The sequence below is a fragment of the Eubalaena glacialis genome, chromosome 13 (genome assembly GCF_028564815.1).
Source record: "Eubalaena glacialis isolate mEubGla1 chromosome 13, mEubGla1.1.hap2.+ XY, whole genome shotgun sequence".
Taxonomy (NCBI): Eukaryota; Metazoa; Chordata; class Mammalia; order Artiodactyla; family Balaenidae; genus Eubalaena; species Eubalaena glacialis.
This window is the reverse complement of record NC_083728.1, coordinates 84,494,535-84,515,738: the sequence shown is the minus strand read 5'-3', so window position 1 is coordinate 84,515,738 and position 21,204 is coordinate 84,494,535. Positions and strand designations below refer to the sequence as shown.

Here is a 21,204-nt window from a genome sequence, read left to right as displayed (position 1 = left end):
TGTAAATCAACTATACTTCAAAAAAAACATGATTCAAAAACGAAAGCAAGGAGAATGATGTTGGCAAGATGGCAGACTAGGAAGCAATGGGCCTTCCTTCCTCCACAGATACACCAAATTAACAATATACGGACCAGAACACCTCTGTGAGAACTCTGCAGACCAGCTGAGAAGCTATGGCACCCCAGCCACTGGAAAACCAAGAAGAGATTTCAGCACAGGGGTAGGAAGGTTCGCAGCATTTGCTGTGCCTATTCATGCTTCTCCCTCTATGTGGCATAGTGCAGAGCAGCTGCGAAGGAACCCCCAGACTGGGGCTCCTCCCTTGAGGTGGAAACAAAAGAGTGGACTGTGTGTCCAACATTCTGGCTTGTCTGGGGGTTACTGGAGGAACTGATTTATATCTTGCCTGACTCAGAGCACTGACTTAACTCAGAGCTGCAGTTCTGTGGGAAGACACCAGGGGGCGAAAGAGATTCAAAAAGGTTTGAGAGGTTCTAGAACAGCCAGCAGGGCTGATGGGTGGTCTTCCCCGCACGGAGCCAGTAAGCAAAGACTGGGAGAGGTGGTTGTCTTTTCAAATGCCCAAATCCCAGGAAAAAAAAAAAAAAATTACAAGGCATACAGAGAAGCAGGGAAACAAGGCCCACTCAAAGGAACAAAATAAAACTCCAGACACCAATTCTAAAGAAATGTAGATCTATGAACTACCTGACAAAGAATTTAAAATAAAGATCCTCAATGCACTAAAAGAGAGTATAGAAGGACAGCTAAATGATATATGAACAAAATGAGAATACTGACAAAGAGGAACTATTAAAAAAACCAAACGGCAATTCTGGGGCTGAAAAATACGATAACTGAACTGAAAAATTCATTAGAGGTGTTTGAGGGCAGACTTAATCCCGTTCCATGCTATAACATGGATGAAACTTCAGGATGTTATGCCAAAAGTGAAATAAGCCAGGCGTAATAGTGTAAATACTCTATGATTCCACTTAGATGAGGTATGTAAAATAGTCACATTCATAGAAACAAAGGAGAATGGTGGTTATCAGGGGCCAAGGTAGTGGGGGAAAGGGAATTGTTTATTCAGTGGATATAGAGCTTCAGATTTGCAAGATGAAAGAGTTCTGGAGATCTGTTTCACAACAATGTGAATATGCTCAACACTACTGAACTACCATACCCATAAATATGGTTTAATGGTAAATTTTATGTTTTTTTTTAAACCACACACACACATGAAGGCAAGGTAAATACATTTTCTGATAAACAAAATCAGAGAGGGTTTCTTACTATTAGACCCACACTAAAAGAAATGCTAAAGAAAGTTCTTCAGGCTGAAGGGAAATAATTCCAGATGGAAATCCAGAGCTACAAGAAGGAAAAAAGGGTATTAGAAATGGTACATATGTAGGTAAATATAAAAGATTATCTTAAAAAATGTTGGAAAGTGATTGCTTAAAACAAACATCATAAGGCGTTGCAGGATTTATAACATATTAGGGCTAGACAGAAGTAAACAGAATTATACTGTTTAAGGTTCTTACACTGTAGGTGTAGTAGAAAAATAGTAATTTTAGGTTCACTGTGACAAATTAGGAGGGCATATTGTAATCCCAAGAATAACCAAAAAAAAAAAAAAACCCTAAAAGAGCTAAAATGTCAATAGAGGAGATAAAATATAATACAAAAAATTTCTCGATCTAAAATAACACAGGGAAACCCCCTGGTGGCGCAGTGGTTAAGAATCCGCCTGCCAGTGCAGGGGACACGGGTTCGAGCCCTGGTCCGGGAAGATCCCACATGCCGCAGAGCAACTAAGCCCATGTGCCACAACTACTGAGCCTGTGCTCTAGAGCCCGCGAGCCACAGCTACTGAGTCCGCATGCCACAACTACTGAAGCCCACGTGCCTAGAGCCCGTGCTCCGCAACAAAAGAAGCCACCTGAATGAGAAGCCCGCGCACCACAATGAAGAGTAGCCCCCGCTGGCCACAACTAGAGAAGGCAGGTGTGCAGCAACGAGGACCCAATGCAGCCAAAATAAATAAATAAATAAATAAAATTTATTAAAAAAATAAATAAGAAATAAAATAAAATAATGCAGGAAAGTAGTCCCAAAGGAACAAAGAACATACGAGATGAATAGAAAAGAAACAGCAACACAGAAGCCTTAAACTAAACCATATAAATAATGACATTAAATGTAAATGGATGAAACAATCCAAGTAAGAGTCAGATTTTCAGACTGGTTTTTACAAAAAAGACCTAACTGCATGTTTACAAGAGACATAGTTTAAATATAAAGTACAGAGAGCTGAAAGTAAATGAATAGAAAAAGATGTGCTATGCAAATATTAGTCATAAGAAAGCTGGTGAGGCTATATTAATACAAGACAAAGGAGACTTCAAGATCAGGAGGATAAATGAAACAAAGAGGAATATTTTGTGAGGAAAACAAGGGTCAATTCAGCAGGAAAACATTACAATCCTAAATTTATATCTAATAACATTCATATTCATATCTTCAACATGTGTGAAGCAAAATGTACTAACCAAAAGGAGGAACAAATATACGATATAGTTGGCTATTTTAACACTCCTCTATCAATAATGGATAAAATAATAGGCGAAAATTGGAAATGATACAGATGAACTGAGTAACATTTAACAACTTGACCTAATTGGTCTGTTAACTGTAGAATCTAAATTCTTTTCAAGTGTACGTGGAATATTCACCAACATAAATGATATGCTAAGTGATAAATTAGGTCTTGATAAACTCAAAAGGATTAAAATCATACAGAGTATGTTTTTGGACCACAATGGGATTTAACTAGAAATCAATAATCCCCAAATTTCCAAATATTAGGAAATTAAGCAACATGCTTCTCAGTAACCATGGGTCAAAAAGAAGTTACTAGGGTTCTTAGAAAATACTTTAAACAAAATCATAATAAAACACAACATATCAAAGTCTGAGGATTACAGCTAAAGCAGAACCTAAAGGAAAAATTACAACTTTAAATATTTTTTTAAAAACTCAATGACCTAAGCTACCCAATCAAGAAGCTAGAAAAGAAAAGCAATTAAATTCAATTAAATAAGGAAATAATAAAGAGCAGAAATAAATGACAAAGAAACAATAGACAAAATCACAAAGCCAAAAGTTGCCTCATTGGAAATTTAATTAAAAGAGATGAATGCCTTACAAGATTTATCAAGGAGAAAAGAGAGAAATCATATTCAGAGAAATATGAATAGCCTTATATATGAAAACTTAGCATGCAACTGTGAAAATTTAAAAAAATCTGTGATTCAATTTCAACGATTAGAAATCCAGTTGGCAGCTGACATTGATCTGAGCATACCCTTCTTGTTCATCAGTTACATACTCACCATCTTATTTAAAGATTGCTTCATTTTTTTAACCTTGATAGTAGAGACCCTAAGTTTGGTCTTAAAAGTCAATCCAAATCAATCATCCTCTCTCCTATATATATATATATATATATATGATCTTCTATAGATTTAGGTTTGTTTTGTAGTAAAATGGTATACAGTTAGCCCTTGAACAACATGAGGGTTAGGGGTGCTGGTGAAAATCTGTGTATAATTTAGTGTCGGCCTTCAGTATCCACGTTTCCTCCGTATCCACGGTTCCTTATTTGTGGATTCAACTAACCACAGATGTTGTAGTACTGTAGTATTTACTATTGAAAAAAATCCAAATATATATGGACCTGTGCAGTTCAAACCCATGTTGTTCAAGGGTCAACTGTATACATATAGAGAGAGGATATATACATCCTTTGCCAACCCTTGGAGACATCTATATATCTATACCCATATCCCCCTACACACACACACACACACACACACACACACACAAATACAAATATACCCTCTGATAAACTTTTTTTTTTTTTTTTTCCTTTCTTGGTTCCAGGGAATACAAAATTGCTAATTCAATACCTGGCAGATGACCTACAGTGGTAGAGATAATCATTATACAGCATGTAGGTTTTAACACACTAGACTAGTTTAGCTCGCAGATGACCACATATGCTCACTAATGCTCCTTGTAACACATATTGGCACACTGAAGGCTCTGAAAGTACCACAGTAAAAAAAAAAAAAAAAAAAAAAAAGACAAAGGAGTATAATGGTTATTAACTGAAAGAAAAACCGAATAGGCCTTGAAGGAGTTTTTCCCTTTCCTTTGGGAAGGAGTAAAATAAGAGTATTTTTTTTCAATTTGGTTTCATTTTAGGAATGAAAGACAGTTTCATCTATGTTCTTCAAATGTATTCTACAAAACCAGGGCCCTGCTGAGGATACAGTGTAAAATACATTGACCATGTTTCTTGGACTCAGTGTTTTGCTAAGTCAAAGGGATGTGTCAGAACCATTTTTAGGATAATGCTTATGATATCTTAGAAGAAAACAATACATAAGTCTTGCCTGCCAATATTCTAAGATTTACGAATACAAAGGATAAAATTGTTAACACCTACAGTATTTTGCAAAATCCTTCTGCAAATCCGTTCTGGCATTGATAAAAGCACGTCCTTTCTCTGTTCCAACGACAAACACGTCTGCTTCATACATTGCAATGCAGGCCACTTCCGCCTTGGACTTGGCCAGTTCTTTACACTGAAATGGAAAAAAAAGAATGAAATGTTATCTACAAGGGCAGATCTGGATTTTTGTGGGGCCTGAGAGGTCTGCCTTAAGAAAAAAAATACAAAATTAGGTACAAAACAAATATTTCTTTAGAATGAGAAAAACCACCAAGAAAAAAAACAAATTTTATCAAGCAAATGCCATTAACATCATAAAACCACGAGAAGAAGATTTTTATTCAGCACCTGTGATGATGCTTGTGATTTATAATAAGAAATGTATATTTGGTCGTCTTCCACTGTTTCTGGCACAAAGCTCCTAAAACCCTTGGAATTTTCTAAGAGCCAGATAAAGGTGTCTTTTGCTTTGTTAATGAGGTGACTTTGGGACCAGCCTAAGGATGGGGGCTGGCTGCCGGGAAAACCAACCAGGTGATTAGAAGGTGGGAACTTTCAGACCTCTGGGGAGGGGAGAGGGGCTGGAGATTGAATCAATGGCCAGTGGTTTAATCCATCGTCCCTAGGTAGTGAAGCCTCCAGGAAAACCCCAAAAGACAAAAGGATTGATGAACAAGTGGAGATTTAGGGAGAGTGGTGCACCTGGAGAGGGCATGGAAGCTCTGTTCCCCTTTCCCCACACCTTGCCTTGTGCATCTCTCCCATCTTGCTGTCCTTGAGTTATGCATATCCTTTTATAACAAACCGGTAATCTAGTAAATCAAATGCTTCTCTGAGTTCTGTGAGCAGCTCTAGCAAATTAATCGAACCCGAGGAGGGGGACGTGGGACCCTCCAATCTATAGCGGGTTGGTCAGAAGCACAGGTGACGATGCGGTCTTGCCAATGGCATCTGAAGTTGGGGGAGGGGTAGGGAAGACAGTCTTGTAGGACTGAGCCCTTAACCTGTGGAATCTGATGCTCTCTCTAGGTAAATAGTGTCAGGATTGAGGTGAATGGTCGGACACCCAGCTGGTGTCTAAGAATTGCTTGTTAGTGTGGGGAAAAACACCCATGTTGGAACTGAGTACAGAATCTTGACCGCCTGACACCTGACACGCCTGTCTCATATGCCTTTTTTCCCTACATCTTTGGCTGCAGACTCTTTGCCTCTTCCTGTGACAACAATTTCATAATATCATTTTCTATGGAGAGAATAGAGATAATTTAATATTTCCTCCAACGTGATTGATTACCTTTTTATTATTGATGATAAGGATGAATGAAACATGAAAATTCATACCACAGACACACTTGCTGTTCTTTGTGGTGCTACAGGTCGATCCCCTACAGACAAGACTTCTGATAAATTCTACTTTGTGTAGTTCCTTTCAACAATTTAAAAGAATGTTTGGTGTATTTATAACTGAATACGCTACGTTACTGAGTATCTTCCTGACCAGAGGGAACTTCTGTTTTGACAACGCATCGATGAAAAACAAATCCTCTGTTGACAATTACACCCATTTAATGACTGGAAGAATTTCCCACAGACTAGCTTCTGGCTCTGTACATTTAAAACCTTGTTTCTCCTCTACTACCCACATACTTTTGGAGTTGGGAACATGTTCACACCACAATATGACCTCGGGTCTTGTCCCTTGATGTCGAGTTACCAGAAGAGTTGACAGTCAACCATCGGATTGTTCCTGGAAACCATTCCTATACCAGGACATCTAGCAATAATTTACCCAGACACAGAAATAACATCAAGCCACATAATACTTACCACTAAACTAAAACTAAATGTAATCTCCAACCCAGCTTCCCCTTCTTGAGAACCCCAAAATGCCCATCTCCACTCAAACATTACCTGACACAGTGGATTATGGGGGGCAGAATAATGGCCCCGAAAGATGTCCACGTCCTAATCCCCAGAGCTTGTTATGTTACCCTACAGGCAAAAGGGACTTTGCAGATGTGATTACAGTTAGGATCTTGAGATGAGATTATCTTTTTTTTTTTTTAAATGAAAGTTGTTTTTTAATTTAATTTAATTTATTTATTTATTTTTGGCTGCGTTGGGTCTTCGTTGATGTGCGCGGGCTTTCTCTAGTTGCGGCGAGCGGGGGTTACTCTTCGTTGCCGTGCGTGGGCTTCTCATTGCAGTGGCTTCTCTTGTTGCGGAGCATGGGCTCTAGGCACGCGGGCTTCAGTAGTTGTGGCACGCGGGCTCAGTAGTTGTGGCTCGCGGGCTCTAGAGTGCAGGCTCAGTAGTTGTGGCGCACGGGCTTAGTGGCTCCGTGGCATGTGGGATCTTCCCGGACCAGGGCTTGAACCCGTGTCCCCTGCATTAGCAGGCGGATTCTTAACCACTGCGCCACCAGGGAAGCCCAAGATGAGATTATCTTGATTATCTGGGTGGGGCCACAGGGGTCCCTTAATGAAACCACAAGGATCCTAGTATAAAAAGAAGGAGGCAGAAGGGAATGACAAGGGAATCCAAGGGCACATTGGTGCCCTTGCTGGAAGGAACCACAAGTCAAGGAATTCCAGCCCGAGGAGCTGGAAAGGGCAAGGCACAGTTTCTCCCTGGGAGCCTCCAGAAGGAATACAGCCTGTTGACACCTTGATTTTAGCTCTGTAAAACCCACTTTCTGCCTTCTGAACTCCAGAACCGTTGTCAGATAAATATGTGATGTTTAAAGCCTCAAAGTTTGTGTAATTTGTTATAGCAGCAAGAGGAAGTTAACACAGGGCTTGTGACAGAAAGAGGAAGGCAGAATAGGAGACAGCAACCTTAACCGATGTGGTTAAAAGATCTCACTTTAGCAAATTTTACAAAAACATATGTGCATGTGTTGCTAGGATCCCCCAAGGCCATGGAAGTGGCCAGTGCAAGGGAGGTGCAAGGGAGGTGCCCAGAAGCGTTTAAGCTCCATTAACTTCACGGCAAATCTATCTCTGTGTCAAATGAACCAAAAATTCAGCTCTTTATGTAAAGTACAGAATCTGGTATTAGGTGAAGTTATCAATCTTTAGTCTTACTTAGGTCATCAATGGTAGAAAATGTCTTTTTAAAAGCATTTTTTTTCTCATTATGATATATGCTGTTACAAAAATTTTAGCAGATACAGAAAAGTACACAGAAAAAGAAATCACCTCTAATTCCATTACCCAAAATTACCCACTATTCACATTTTAAAATATGCACACACAATTTTTAAAAACAAAATCAGAAACATACTACTGTATATAGGTTGGCATTCTGCTTTATTCACTTTTCATTATTTCTGAGCATTTATAATCCTGAAAAACATGATTTTTGAATGAATATATAATATTCTATCCTATGTATATGTCATAGTTTAACCATAACATTACTGAAGTTATTTTCCTATTACAAATAACACTACAATAAACATCCGAGTTGTATGTCAATTATACCTCAAAAAAATTCCAAGGATGTAAACATTTCCGTACACGTTTATTTCCATGGGCTGGAATCATGTCAGTGGTACACCTGACTCAAAGGGTATAAATTCTTTTAAGCTTCTTGAAACATTACAAATAGCATTTCAGAGGGGCTCACACTCCCACCAGCCCTGTGAGAAAGGCCACATCACCTGACCATGATGAGCACCGAGAATCATTGTTTGTGGGCTGGCCTTAGTGACCTGATTCCCAAGAACAGGACTTGGAGAAGAAAAGAAATAGTAACTTGACAATGGAGAAACGTGGCCAACACTACTTATATTAGAGTCCTCCCGAGAAACAGAACCAACAGGAGATTTTATATATATAAATGCAATCACAATGTTAAATAATTATGTATAATATACACATATATATAACACTGAGATTACATGTGTACATATAATGAGATTTATCATAAGGAATTGGCTCTCGTGATAACAGAAGCTAAGTCCTACCATCTTCAAGTTGGAGACCCAGGAAAGCCAGTGGTGTTGTTCAAAGGCCTGAGGGCTGGGGACCCCTGATGTAGATTCCAGCCCGAGTCTGAAGGCCTGAGAACCAGGAGTGCGAGGGCCGGGGAAGATGGACGACGTCCCAGCTCACGCAGTCAGGTGGAGAGCAAACTCAGCCTCCTTCCGTCTTTCTGTTCTATTCAGGCCCTCAATGGATTGGCTGATGCCCACCCACGCTGGGGAGGGCCACCTGCTTTACACAGCTCACCAATTCAAACGCCAATCTTTTCCCCAAACACCTTCACAGACACACCCAGAAATGTTCTTCAACCAGCAAGTTGACGCACAAAATGAACCATCGCGCCACCCTGACCCAGTGATCCAGGTGAGCCTCACCAGTGACACGTTGATGCCACGCACCCCTGATGCGATGTGACGAGAAGATGAGGCATCTCACCTCTCCGGTCTTCTTTCCAAAACTTCATAACCCTGGTCTAAACAGGAAGGCTACATCAGAGAAACCCAAACGGAAGGAGATTCGATAAAATACCTGACCGGAACTCTGCAGAACTGTCCAAGTCATCAAAAATAAGAGGAGATTGAGAAACTGTCACAGATCAGAGGAGCCTAACGGGACATGATGACTAAATGCCATGTGGGATCACAGGGTGGAGCCTGGAGCAGAAAAAGGACATCAGTGGAAAAGCTGATGAAATTTGAGTGAAGTCTGGAGTTGGTTAATAGTGATGTACGGTATTGATCTATTAGTTTCGGCAAATGTCCCATAGTTACATATAACGTACCACAGTTATGTAAGTTATGGGTGAGGAGTATGTGGGGACTCTCTGTATGATCTTTACAGCTTTTCTTTTATTTATTTATTTATGTTTTTGGCCAGGCCACGCGGCTTGTGGGATCTTAGTTCCCCAACCAGGGATCGAACCCGGGCCCCCTGCAGTGAAAGCACAAAGTCCTAACCACTGGACCACCAGGGAATTCTCCAGCTTTTCTGTAAATAGTAAAAGTATTCCTAAATACGATAACATTTTATTTAAAAACACACACACACACACACACACACACCTCGGTTTCTGAAGGCTTGAGGAAGGGGTGAGTGAGAATAACGGTTTAATGAGTGCAGAGTTTCAGTTTAAGAAGATGAAAAAGTTCTGGAGATGGGCAGTGGTGAGGGTCACACAACAGTGTGAATGCACTTAATGCCACTGAACTGTACACTTAAAAATGGTGAAGATGGTAAATTTTACGCCATGTATATATATATATCCCACCACACACACACAAAACGTGATTTTCTCAAGAAAATGTCATAGCTCACATCCAATCCGTCGGTAAGTCCTAGCAACTCTACCTTCATCAGATCTTTGTGGTCCCATCGCTTCTTATCTCCGCCACTCCCACCCTAGTCCAGGCCACCAAAACCTCCCACGTGAACCACGGCCTGCAAACTGGTCTCCCTGCTTCCACTCGTGTTCCATGGTCATCGACTGTTTACACAAGCACCCCCCGCCACTGCCATCACTCCTTTGCTCAAAGCCTTCCAATGCCTTCCCACTACCTGAGGGAAAAAGTCCCAGTCTTGATATGATCTGGTTACTAGCTGTCCTTTTTTTTTGGCTGTACCGTGTGACATGCGGGATCTTAGTTCCCCTGACCAGGGACTGAGCCCGTGACCCCTGGCATTGGGAGCACGGAGTCTTAACCACTGGACTGCAAGGGAAGTCGCAGCCTCTTGTACTTGACCTCTGGCCACATCTTCTTTCCTCACTCTGCTCCAGTGTTACTGGACTTCTTGATATTCCTTGAAAACACCAAACTTGTTCCTGCCAAGGGGCCTTTGCACAAGCTGTTCTCGGTGCTTTGAACACTCTGCCCCCAGATACTGGCCTGACTCACTTCCTCACTTCATCTAGGTCTTTGCATAAAGGGCAACTGCCCAGAGAATTTCTCCCAGACCACCCCCCTTAACCATCTGTTCTCTCCCCTAAACCTCTGTTTTCTGACCCTTGTTTTATTAACTATTTTTTAAAAAAATATTTATTTATTTACTTGGCTGTGCCAGGTCTTAGTTGCGGCATGTGGGATCTTTAGTTGCAGCATGTGTGTGGGATCTAGTTCCCTGACCAGGGATCGAACCCAGGCCCCCTGCATTGGGAATGCGGAGTCTTAGCCACTGGACCACCAGGGAAGTCCCCCTGACCCTCATTTTAAAATAATATTATATTTATTATATTTACTGATACAAATACACACACACACACAGAGTTTGTTTATTGTCTGTCTCCCCAAATAGAACATGAAATCTATGTGAGGGGGACCTTATCTGTCTTCTCAAGTCTTCTGGCCCCAGCACCTAGAAGACCTTGACATATAGGAGCTGCTTCATGAATATTTGTCAAAAGAAGGAATGTGGTCAGTTCTGGGGTAAGATATTTCTAGTTCTCTTCAAATAGATCTGATGCTTTTTAAAAAAATTCATTCCAGGGTTTGTTTGTTTGTTTTTAACATTTTTATTTACCCTCAGATAATCTAGGATAATCTCCCATCTCAAGATCCTTAGCTTAGTCACATCTGTAAACTTCCTTTTGCCAAATAAGGTAATGTTCACAGGCTCTGGGGATGAGGACAGGACATCTTTGGGGGCCGTTATTCAGTTTACTATAAGTTGCTTTAAAATTTTCTCTTTATAGTTGGTTTTCTACAGTTTAAATATGATGGGTCTAGGTAGGCGTGTGTGTATGTGAGTGAGTTACCTGTGTATTTGGTATTTTGCCAGTTGACCCAATAATGTTCTTTATAGAAAAAGTAAATCTCTCTCTAGATTTTTTTCTGGTCCAGGATCCAATCCAGGGTCGCACTTTCTATTGGCTGTCCAGTCTCCTTCCATCTGGAACAGACAGATCTCCATCTTTGTCTTGCGTGAGACTGACATTTATGGAAGTGCAGCCCAGTTATTTTGTAGGATGTCCCTATATTTGGGTTTGTCCTATGCGTCCTCCTTAGAGGCAGGAATGCCACGGACGCGGTACTGCTCCTCCTCAGTGCCCCCTACCAGGCAGCTCGGGAGGTCCCTCCGTCCCATCACTGCGGATGTTCCCCTTGGTCACTTGATTAAGGGGGTGGCTGTCAGGTTTCTCTACTTTTATAAAGTTACTGATGTTCCCTTTTTTAATCAATACGTATCTTGTGATCAGATGCTTTGAGGTTATGTAAATCTCCCCTCAAATTTTCACCCACAAGGTAAATTTTACACTCTGGATGTAAATAGATGCATATCAATGGATTATTAATTTAAAAAAAATTTATTTTACTTATTTATTTTTGGCTGCGTTGGGTCTTCGTTGCGGTGAGCGGGGGCTACTCTTCGTTGCGGTGCGCGGGCTTCTCATTGCGGTGGCTTCTCTTGTTGCGGAGCACGGGCTCTAGGTGCGTGGGCTTCAGTAGTTGTGGCACGCGGGCTGCAGTAGCTGTGGCGCACGGGCTTAGTTGCTCCGTGGCGTTTGGGATCCTCCTGCACCAGGGCTTGAACCCATGTCCCCTGCATTGGCAGGTAGATTCTCAACCACTGCACCACCAGGGAAGCCCCTGGATTATTAATTTACCTTTGACTTTAAACAAAAAGTATTCTCAAACAAGGTAACGGAGGTGCCTTCATTAAATTTTCAGATCTAGAGAGATTACATTTATACAATTCCATCCATAATGTAAGAAAAAAAATTCTTAATTATCTCACAAGCCCATCATCCCCTATAAAAAAGGATATGTGTACACAGATAGGATGTAACACTGAAGCTGAACATCAAAAGTGTCGGTGAAGTGTTTCACCGTTCTGATGTTCGGCAGTGATCCAACCACGTGACATTTTATAGAACTGCAAAGCCATCTCACCATGGACTCAAGGGCAGACACGAGGAACGTCACCACCATCCTGCTCTCCGAGGACTCCTCATTTGTGATGGGCAGGGTGGACATTGCTACTTGGGCCATGATCCCTAGGAAAGAGAAGTATTAGGATAGTGAGTGGTAGAAATTCAGTGTCCTGCTCAACACGTTTAGAGCTGTGAGGGTCCTCACAGGTGACCTCGTTCAACCCTTCCTTTAAAGTTGAAGAAACCAACACTTAGAGGCAGTAAGTGATTTGCCTAAGATCTCTGTAGAGCAATGCTAACTTTCCATAGTGTATTTTCCACTAAACCTAGATATCACCTTCTCATAAAATAAATTCAGGTATTATGCTAGAGAGGCATGTTAACTATTTCCCAGATGAGGAGGAAGGAAGGTAAGGTCCTTTATTGATCCAGTGTTGTTTTGTCAGATTTCAGCATGACCATGCCTGGCACCACATTCTGGTCCACATACACAGGAAAAGGAGAGAAGTGGCTTTGTGTATTACAGATGGGAAGAGAAAATCCCTTCCTTCCTTTCCCTGCTAGGACTTCTGCATGAAAGCTCATTCTAATTTTCCCCAAACTCTAAATCAAGTGAGCATTAAAAAGTTTCTTTGAAAAAGTTTCTCTAACACCATAAAAAGAGTTCTTTGAACTAGAGCATACAATGTAAGCACTTGTCATTGTGTCCTGCCCCTGCAATATCTGGCTTAATTATGTTTGTAAGCAAAAGATAAACAGATCAACATAAATATGTATGTGGGAGGAAGCCTAAAGATCTACGGGGGTGAAGTACGGTGGTCCTATAAGGCTATTCAGAAATATTCGCAAACGTTTCTTTCAGAGCCCGTGGTTCGATTCCTTGCCCACTTGAAGGTATGTGGCCGCGTGCCTTGCCTTGGCTGAGGATGTCAGGGAAATGACATCACTTCCACGCAGAGGTTCCTGCCACACTCCTTTCTCTGCAATGGATCTGCCACGTTCCATATGGTTGGGTTCCAGATTGAGGAAACTGTGGATCAGACCCACAGCCAATCACAAGAGACCTCTAGTGCAAGCAAGGAATAAATCCTTGCTCCTTGAATGCACCAAAATCTGGTGGTGTTTTTAACCATCGCCTACCCTAGCCAATCTGGATGGATATAGCAGGCTGAAAAGGAATTCTAAAAATATAACTACTCATCTGTCTAGATCTTCTGAAGACACTTGAGGATCCTTGAGGATCTCTTAAGTTAGAGCTAAAGTCTTCCTGAGAAAGAAAGAACGTAGACTAGCATGTACAGAGCCATTAGGATGCAAATTGTTTGACTTAAAATTTTTTTATAACTTTCCCTATTATGAAATAGAACATGAGAGTGTGACATCATACCAGGAACATAAATTAACAGGCAAGACCTGGGCATGAACAGGTGAGGAAATATACTTTAATTTGAAGATTTTATTTTATTTATTTATTTTAAAAAATATTTATTTAGGCACGCTGCGAGGCTCGCAGGATCTTAGTTCCCTGACCAGGGATCGAACCCCTGCCCCCTGCAGTGGAAGTGCGGAGTCCTAACCACTGGACCGCCAGGGCAGTCCCAATTTGAAGCTTTTAAATAATTATCTTAATATCAAGCCTTCGACACTCTTCTTGTTATCACACCCATATTTGAGAACAGATAGAAGTTTGTGAATGTTGTTTGTCATAACAAGGACTCTATTCCCACAGAGCTGGCTGGAGTCAGAAAAAGCAGCAAGCAGCACCACCAAGGACACGTGTTAAGTCTTAGAAACTCTTTCCTCTAGCATCTAGATTCCATGATCATCACTTAGTACAGCAGGCCGAAGAAACGGGTATCACAAAGTATGAAACAGCAAAGCCATGCTATTTTTGCCACTTACCAGACTATTCACTTAGATTATGCCCTATCCTGATTCTTTGGGAGCTCAGAATATTTTCAATCATAATTCTTATTTTCCCTTTATTATCCCAGACAGAGAAAAAGGAGCAGATGTATTCTCGGGTTACAAACATGTTGATTTGTCCATGAAAAGCAAGACGCAGGGCAACTTCCTGCCTACTGCTGTTTCCACTTCTCACCTTCAATTGCTGTAGATCTGCTATGCCAATCACATTCAGTGTGTGTTAAGAAATGGGAGGGACACCATACCAACAGCCCGTGGGGATGCCACAGGCGATGAGAAATCCTATTTCATTACCAGAACTTTTCAAGAGCATCTTAGTACTTTTTGATGGTAAGAACGCTGGAGGGGGCTGAGTCCCATCAGGCTTGATGGGGAAGGATGCATTTCGTTTGGGGCTTTCTGCTCTCTAGAAACGGCTGCATCTGGATTACAACAGAAATTCACTGAACTGTTCTTTGCCTGTCCCAAGAGGTCATTTCCCTGGATAGTCCTTTTTTAAAAAAAAATATTTATTTATTTATTTGGCTGTGCCAGGTCTTAGTTGCGGCACACGGGATCTTCATTGCCACATGCAGGATCTTTTTTTAGTTGCAGGATGTGGAATCTTTAGTTGTGGCATGTGGGATCTAGTTCCCTGACCAGGGATCGAACCCAGGCCCCCTGCATTGGGAGCGCAGAGTCTTAGCCACTGGATCACCAGGGAAGTCCTCCCTGGATAGTCCTTAGTCAATGCTGTTCATGGAACATTCCCTGCACCCCTAACCCGGTGACTGCATCCTCTCCTGCTCCCTTTGCCAGAAACTGCCATCACACAGTGGCATTAACAGTGAACACCAGAGGACACACCAAGTCAGGCTGGTGACGCAAGCTTACAGGGCATGAGGCATGATGGGCTGGTCCTCACAGAAGCAGGGGCCAGGAAAACCAGGTTGTGGGTTCCCCAGACCACCAACCTGCTCCAGGACCCCAGTGGGCAGCGGCCCTCAGGTTCCTCCTCTATGACTAAATCAATCACTTACTATGAAGGTTCCTTTCACCTCTGAACTTCTATGGGCCCCCTCATTTTAAAATCAAGGGAACCACATATTACATGAGTCTATGCATATGAAATGTCCAGAATAGGGAAATCTATAGAGACAGAAAGTAGATTAGTGGTTGCTTAGGGCTGGGAGGTGGGGTAGCTAAAGGGTACAGGGTTTCTTTTCAGGGTGATGAAAATGTTCTAACATTGACTGTGGTGATGACTGCCCAACTCCATGCATATATTAAAAACCACTGAATTGGGGGCTTCCCTGGTGGCGCAGTGGTTAAGAATCTGCCTGCCAATGCAGGAGACACGGGTTCGAGCCCTGGTCCGGGAAGATCCCACATGCCGCGGAGCAACTAAGCCCGTGTGCCACAACTACTGACCCTGCACTCTAGAGCCCACGAGCCACAACTACTGAAGCCCTCGCATGTAGAGCCCGTGCTCTGCAACAAGAGAAGCCACTGCAATGAGAAGCCCGCGCACCGCAACAAAGAGCAGCCCCCGCTCACTGCAACTAGAGAAAGCCCGCGCGCGGCAACGATGACCCAACTCAGCCAAAAATAAATAAATAAATAAATTTATTAAAAAAAAAAAAAAAAGAATTCTGATTAAATTACTTCATGTTAAAAGGTCCAACTTGAAATAATTTTTATTTATGCAAAATACATCTATTGGCAAAGCTAGAGTTTCACTCCAATTTCTTTTCTTTAGCTTTACGTGTCAGCTGCATTACTTGTTGAAATATTAAAATAATTTTCCCATTGGAAGTTACAGAAATCTCACAAAGATTTTTAAATAAGCTTTTAAATATAGTGAACATGTGTTCAATTTTTATCTAAAATAAAGCAAATATTTGTTTTAAAAAAGGACTCACGTGGGTAAATTTGCACTGTTCTAAAGATAAACCTGGAACCAAGCTCTTTAATACCTTACTGTTTTTTAAAACTGTGATGAAGAAATATATTCTTGACCGTTATCTTTCAGAGTTAACGAATTCAAACACTGTTAAAAAAAAAAAAGACTATGTCTCATTCAGCGGAGTCGAGTCTTACAATGGAAGTAGGTACACCAAAAGGCAAATTCAAGCATGGTCAACACTATCCGAGGAAGCAGTACATATCTTTCCCAGAGAGAACATTTTTCTTCCATGATTTCTTTCATTGTTTAGTGGACAGGCTTTTCTGGCTCTTTATCAGCAGATGCAACTTTGCCAACACCACACATTTTTTCAGGTAAGTAGTTCTGAAATCTGTCAACCACCCCTAGCGGGCTCTGTGTTGTCTATCACAAGTCCATCCCCTCTTTGGTGGTGGTTTCCCTTTTTTCTTAGAATTTTGCCATCGATAGATATGTCTTTAGATTTCACGTCGTCTAGCCATAACTTTAATACTTTGCAGTCTCTCTAAAGCCTTATCACATACTTGGCTGGTCACCTAGCAGCTACTGGAACCCTCAAAGCCACAGTATGGTGACTCTCATGTTGATGACATGAATAGTGGATTCATTGTGACCTCTCTGTGACCTCTTGCTAAATCCTGCAGAGCCAGTTTTCCCTGCAGTGTTGACATGGGTCATTGTTTCTTCCATTAATCATCCAATGATGTAGTGTAGGGGCCATGATGTATGAAAAATACGCATTTTTAAACAGTAGAACCAGACACAGTGTTGTGAGATGCTCACACTGAGAGCCACCAGAGATCTGAGCCCACTTAAGGGACTGGCATATTCCAGGCTCTTATGCTTGCACCTAATCTGTAATTACACCACAGTAATCTCCGAGAGGACTGTGATGCCAAAACTTTAACAGAGAATAAAATAACAGGCAGAATGAAACTAGGTGGAACTCAAAAAAGCTATTATCGGTTGGCGTCAACTGTGCTACAGGCAATAATTTTAAAAATGTATGTTTCATAATTATTGCTTTGTTTGCACCCTTTACTTAACAGCAAATGGAGGCAGGAACTTTGTCTTTTACATTTTATGATTTAGAACACACCATGTGTCAATAGCACATCCAAACTAATGAACCATGGTTATAAGCTAATCATGTGGTTTCCCACCTCGAGGACATTTCCCTGAGAAACAAAATCGTTGCATTCTAATAGTTAAAAATCCTCGACAATGAGAGCTTGTACCAGAGTTCAAACCCCCAAAGCCTATATGGTGATTAACTTCTCTACTGAAATCTAAAGCACCAGCTATGTTCATTTAGATCACAGATTTTATATAGTGCTTAACTTTTTGCTTTTTTAAAACTGGAGATGTAAACTGAAACAACTCTCAAATCTCACAGTTTTCCCAGCAAACTTTGAGGACTTTCTCTCCTTTTCAATGTTATATTTTACTAATGAAAAGCAAACATCAAAACCAGACTACCACCTATTTTTATAAATAAAGTTTTATTGGAACATAGCCACACTCACTGGCTTGCATCTTGTCCATTGACTGCTTTCCTGCAAAGGCAGGGTTGCATGTGACAGAGACCACATGTCCTCAGAGCTGGAAATATTTATTATCTGACCCTTTACAAAAAAAGTTTGCCCATCCCTGTTCTAGAATTCATTTCCACCACTTAAATTTTGGAATGTCATCCACTCCATTTATCAAACCTCTGAAATCTTGAAATAGACACCTGCTTTATTTTTTAAACTGTTTCTAAATTTACCTTTCCAAAGGTTAATTTTTCAGGTCCCTGAGGCCTTGATTTTAATTAGCAAGTTCCCAAGGTGCCACCTTCTCCCTGACTCAGCCCAGGCCTACAGTAAGTGGAAACTACAAATGCAAGTGTACCTATTCAGCATTCAACAGAAATGTATTGAAGTGGTCAAGAGGTACAAACTCCCAGTTATAAAATAAATTAGTCCTGGGGATGTAATGTACAGCATGGTGACTATAGTTAACAATACTGTACTGTATATTTGAAAGTTGCTTAGAGAGTAGATCTTACCACAAGAAAAAAAAATTGTAATTATGTGATGTGATGGATGTTGACTAAACTTATTGTGGTAGTCATTTCACAATACATACATATGTCAAATCACTATGTTGTACTCCTAAAACTAATACAGTGTTATATGTCAATTATATCTCAAGCTGGGAAAAAATATCCTAAAAAAAGAATAATAACAAATTTCAAGACAACCAGGATTCTTCTGGAATGACCAAGTAGTATGGAAAAGAACTAGACATAATATGTATTTTCAATGTCAAAAAATGAAAAAAAAAGTCAAAATTAAATGCTTGGGAATTCCCTGGGGGTCCAGTGGTTAGGACTTCATGGGTTCAGTCCCTGGTCGGGGAACTAAGATTCCACAAGCCGTGCAGTGCGGCCAAATTAAATTTAAAAAAAAAAAAAAAAAAAAAAAAGCTTAACAAATAATCAAGAACTTTAGCTTAGCCAAACAGATGTTTAAAATTTAAAAAAATGTAATGAGCACGTGCTATGTGAAAACATACACTGCTGGCAGGAAAGACAAGGGGGAAACAAAGTGATTTTTATGTGAATAAAATCCACATCCTGCGGTCTCGAGTTAGACCTGCATAGATACAGCAGAATAGCAGGTAATGAAGGCAAAATGAAAGCCAGAACCCCCCGAAACGGTTCTGAGTCAACAACCTGGGGGATGAGACTGAAAGCATGTTAGCAAGTTCTGCAGCCTGCGAATAAGAGAAGAGACCTGCCAGGCAGCAGGTGTGGGCAAAGACCCAGAGCTCTGGGCAGCAAACATCGGGCACTAAACGACAGGAAGGCAGAAAGAAAGTTGACCCGCTCCAAATGGATTAACACCTGCAGTAGCCTGGCGCCAAGCCCTGTGTCCACTGAAGGCAAGGTGGCTGGTCACACAGATCAAGCCTTCCTCTCCAGGTGGAAGAAAAGAAGAGAAAAGGCTGCTCAACTCTTCGATTGCAGCTATGAGCAATATCCAATTTGCCAATTTCCAATCCCGTATTTAGACATCTGCTTACTTCAAATTACCAGCAGGAAACTAAACGGTGGCATTTTTGGCTCAGCCATTCCATTCCTTGGTATGTACCCAAGAGTTGAAAACAAATGTCCACACAAAAACGTGAACACTGATGTTCAACAGCAGTATTCATAATGGCCCCAAAGTGGAAATAATCCAAAAACATTCATCAATTGATGGAAAATGAAAATGTGGTATATCCATACAATGAATTATTATTCAGCCATAAGAAGGAATGAAAGAAGCCCGATCCAAAACACTCCCTTTGATGATTCTATCCTTAGGAAATACCTGCAATAGGCAGAGACATAGGGATACAAAGCACATTGGCGGTGTCCAGGGCGGGGATGGGAAAGGGGAATGACTGCCTAATGGATATGGGGTTTCTTTGGGGGTGATGAAAACGTTCTAGAATTACTGGTGATGGTTGCACAGCTCTGTGAATAAACAAAAACCACTGAATTATACACTTTTAAAGGTGAATTTCAGGGCGTTATGTCAATAAAGCTGTTATTAAACAGCAAAGCTTGGGTTCGAAGCACTGGGAATATAGCCCTGCAAGCCTTTTTTCTCCTTTATCTCTAAATCATAATCGCGAGGGACTGTAGTCTAGGACCAGAGACTCTTCTTCTGACCTCTAGGTTGGTTTTCTGCCAACAAACCGGCCACTGGTGGCCGCCCCACTGACCACACCCACAAACACCACACCGCCCGCCACTCGGCAACGCGCGCGACGTGAGGGGCGGTGTCGGGACACCTCCGCCCTGGAGCCGGGCGCAGTTACCAGGCAACAGCGTCTGACCCGCCCCCCCAACTAACCAATCAAGCGCGTCCGCACGCAGCGCGGTTTCCCCACGTACGCCAGCTGGAGCGTGACCTCACGCACATCGGGCCTTAGAGAGCCCAAGAATCGGCAGCACCCGCCCCCACCGCCTCCGCTCAGCCAATCAGAAGGGAGAGGGATGCGCGTTCCGTGCGTGCTACCGTTGCCCCCGCGCCAGGGCTTCCCCGCCCCACCCCCACTCCTCGGGCCTTGCCCGCCGGGCGCCGCTTTGGGGGCCGGTCGGGCTAGCGGCGAAGGGGGTGCTTGCAGCCCGCGCGCCTGGGCGGGTGGTCTCCCCAGGCCTCCCCCCCGTGAGGCCCGCGGGACGAGAAAGTTCCAAGCAAAGCACCCGCTCTTAATGGCGGCTGCGGCGGGGGCGGGGTACGCACCTGAGGTCCCCGCCGGCGGCCAGCGCCCGGCCGGCCGCGGGGTCCGAGGGCTGAGCCACCTGGGAGTGGCCCGGGGGCCGAGGGCGGCGGCCGCGACCGCGAAGAGGCGAGGGCGCGGCGTGTGGGCGGCGGCCGAAGCCCTGCTCTCCACTATCCCTTCTTTTTCTCTTTTCCTTTTTTTTTTTTTTTTTTTGGCTTCCTGGAAGGCAGCCTAGACTCGTGTGTCCGCAGCGCCCCAAGTGGGAGTTGCCGTTTCCGGTGCCGTGGAATAGTTCAGCTTCGCAGTGAGCTTGTTGGGAGTCCCTTAGTCCCGCGCTGTTCAAGGCCAGACGTGCTCGTCCATCTTCAGCCTTAGATGAGTGGCTGCACGTGTGTCTGGTCTCACCCCTGACACCGCCCCCGAACGTGGACTACTTTCTTGCTGTTATTTAATTTGATAGTTTCGCATGATTGCAGTTTGTACCTTTAAAGCGGTGAGGTCACAACTCCAGTGACCGGTGAATCTGCCTTAAAGCCAATGAGTTGTTTGTTATATTACTGTAACAACGTGTCCTCACCTTTTGATGGGGGTCAGTGACATAACCAACCAATCATGAGCTGTCCCTCAGATGGTGATGGCACTACAGCAAGTAGTCGAATATTACTATAGTGTTGTTTAAGCAAAGTTACAGTTACATATTTTATATATGCCA

General features: G+C 42.3%; 1 protein-coding gene across 2 annotated transcripts in view; it reads right to left on the bottom strand.

The window, feature by feature from the left end:
* The window catches only part of LOC133103649 (general transcription factor II-I repeat domain-containing protein 2), a 54,485-nt gene extending 33,578 nt beyond the window's left edge, over positions 1–20,907 (bottom strand). For both annotated transcript variants that reach the window (XM_061209137.1, XM_061209138.1), the window contains exons 1-3: positions 20,513–20,907; positions 12,402–12,505; positions 4,523–4,661 (exon numbers count right to left, since the gene is read on the bottom strand). In XM_061209137.1, the coding sequence (XP_061065120.1) occupies positions 4,523–4,661; positions 12,402–12,500 (238 nt within the window). In that variant the 5' untranslated portion in view covers positions 12,501–12,505; positions 20,513–20,907. The remainder of the gene's footprint in view (positions 1–4,522; positions 4,662–12,401; positions 12,506–20,512) is intronic.
* Between the last annotated feature and the right edge of the window lie 297 nt (positions 20,908–21,204).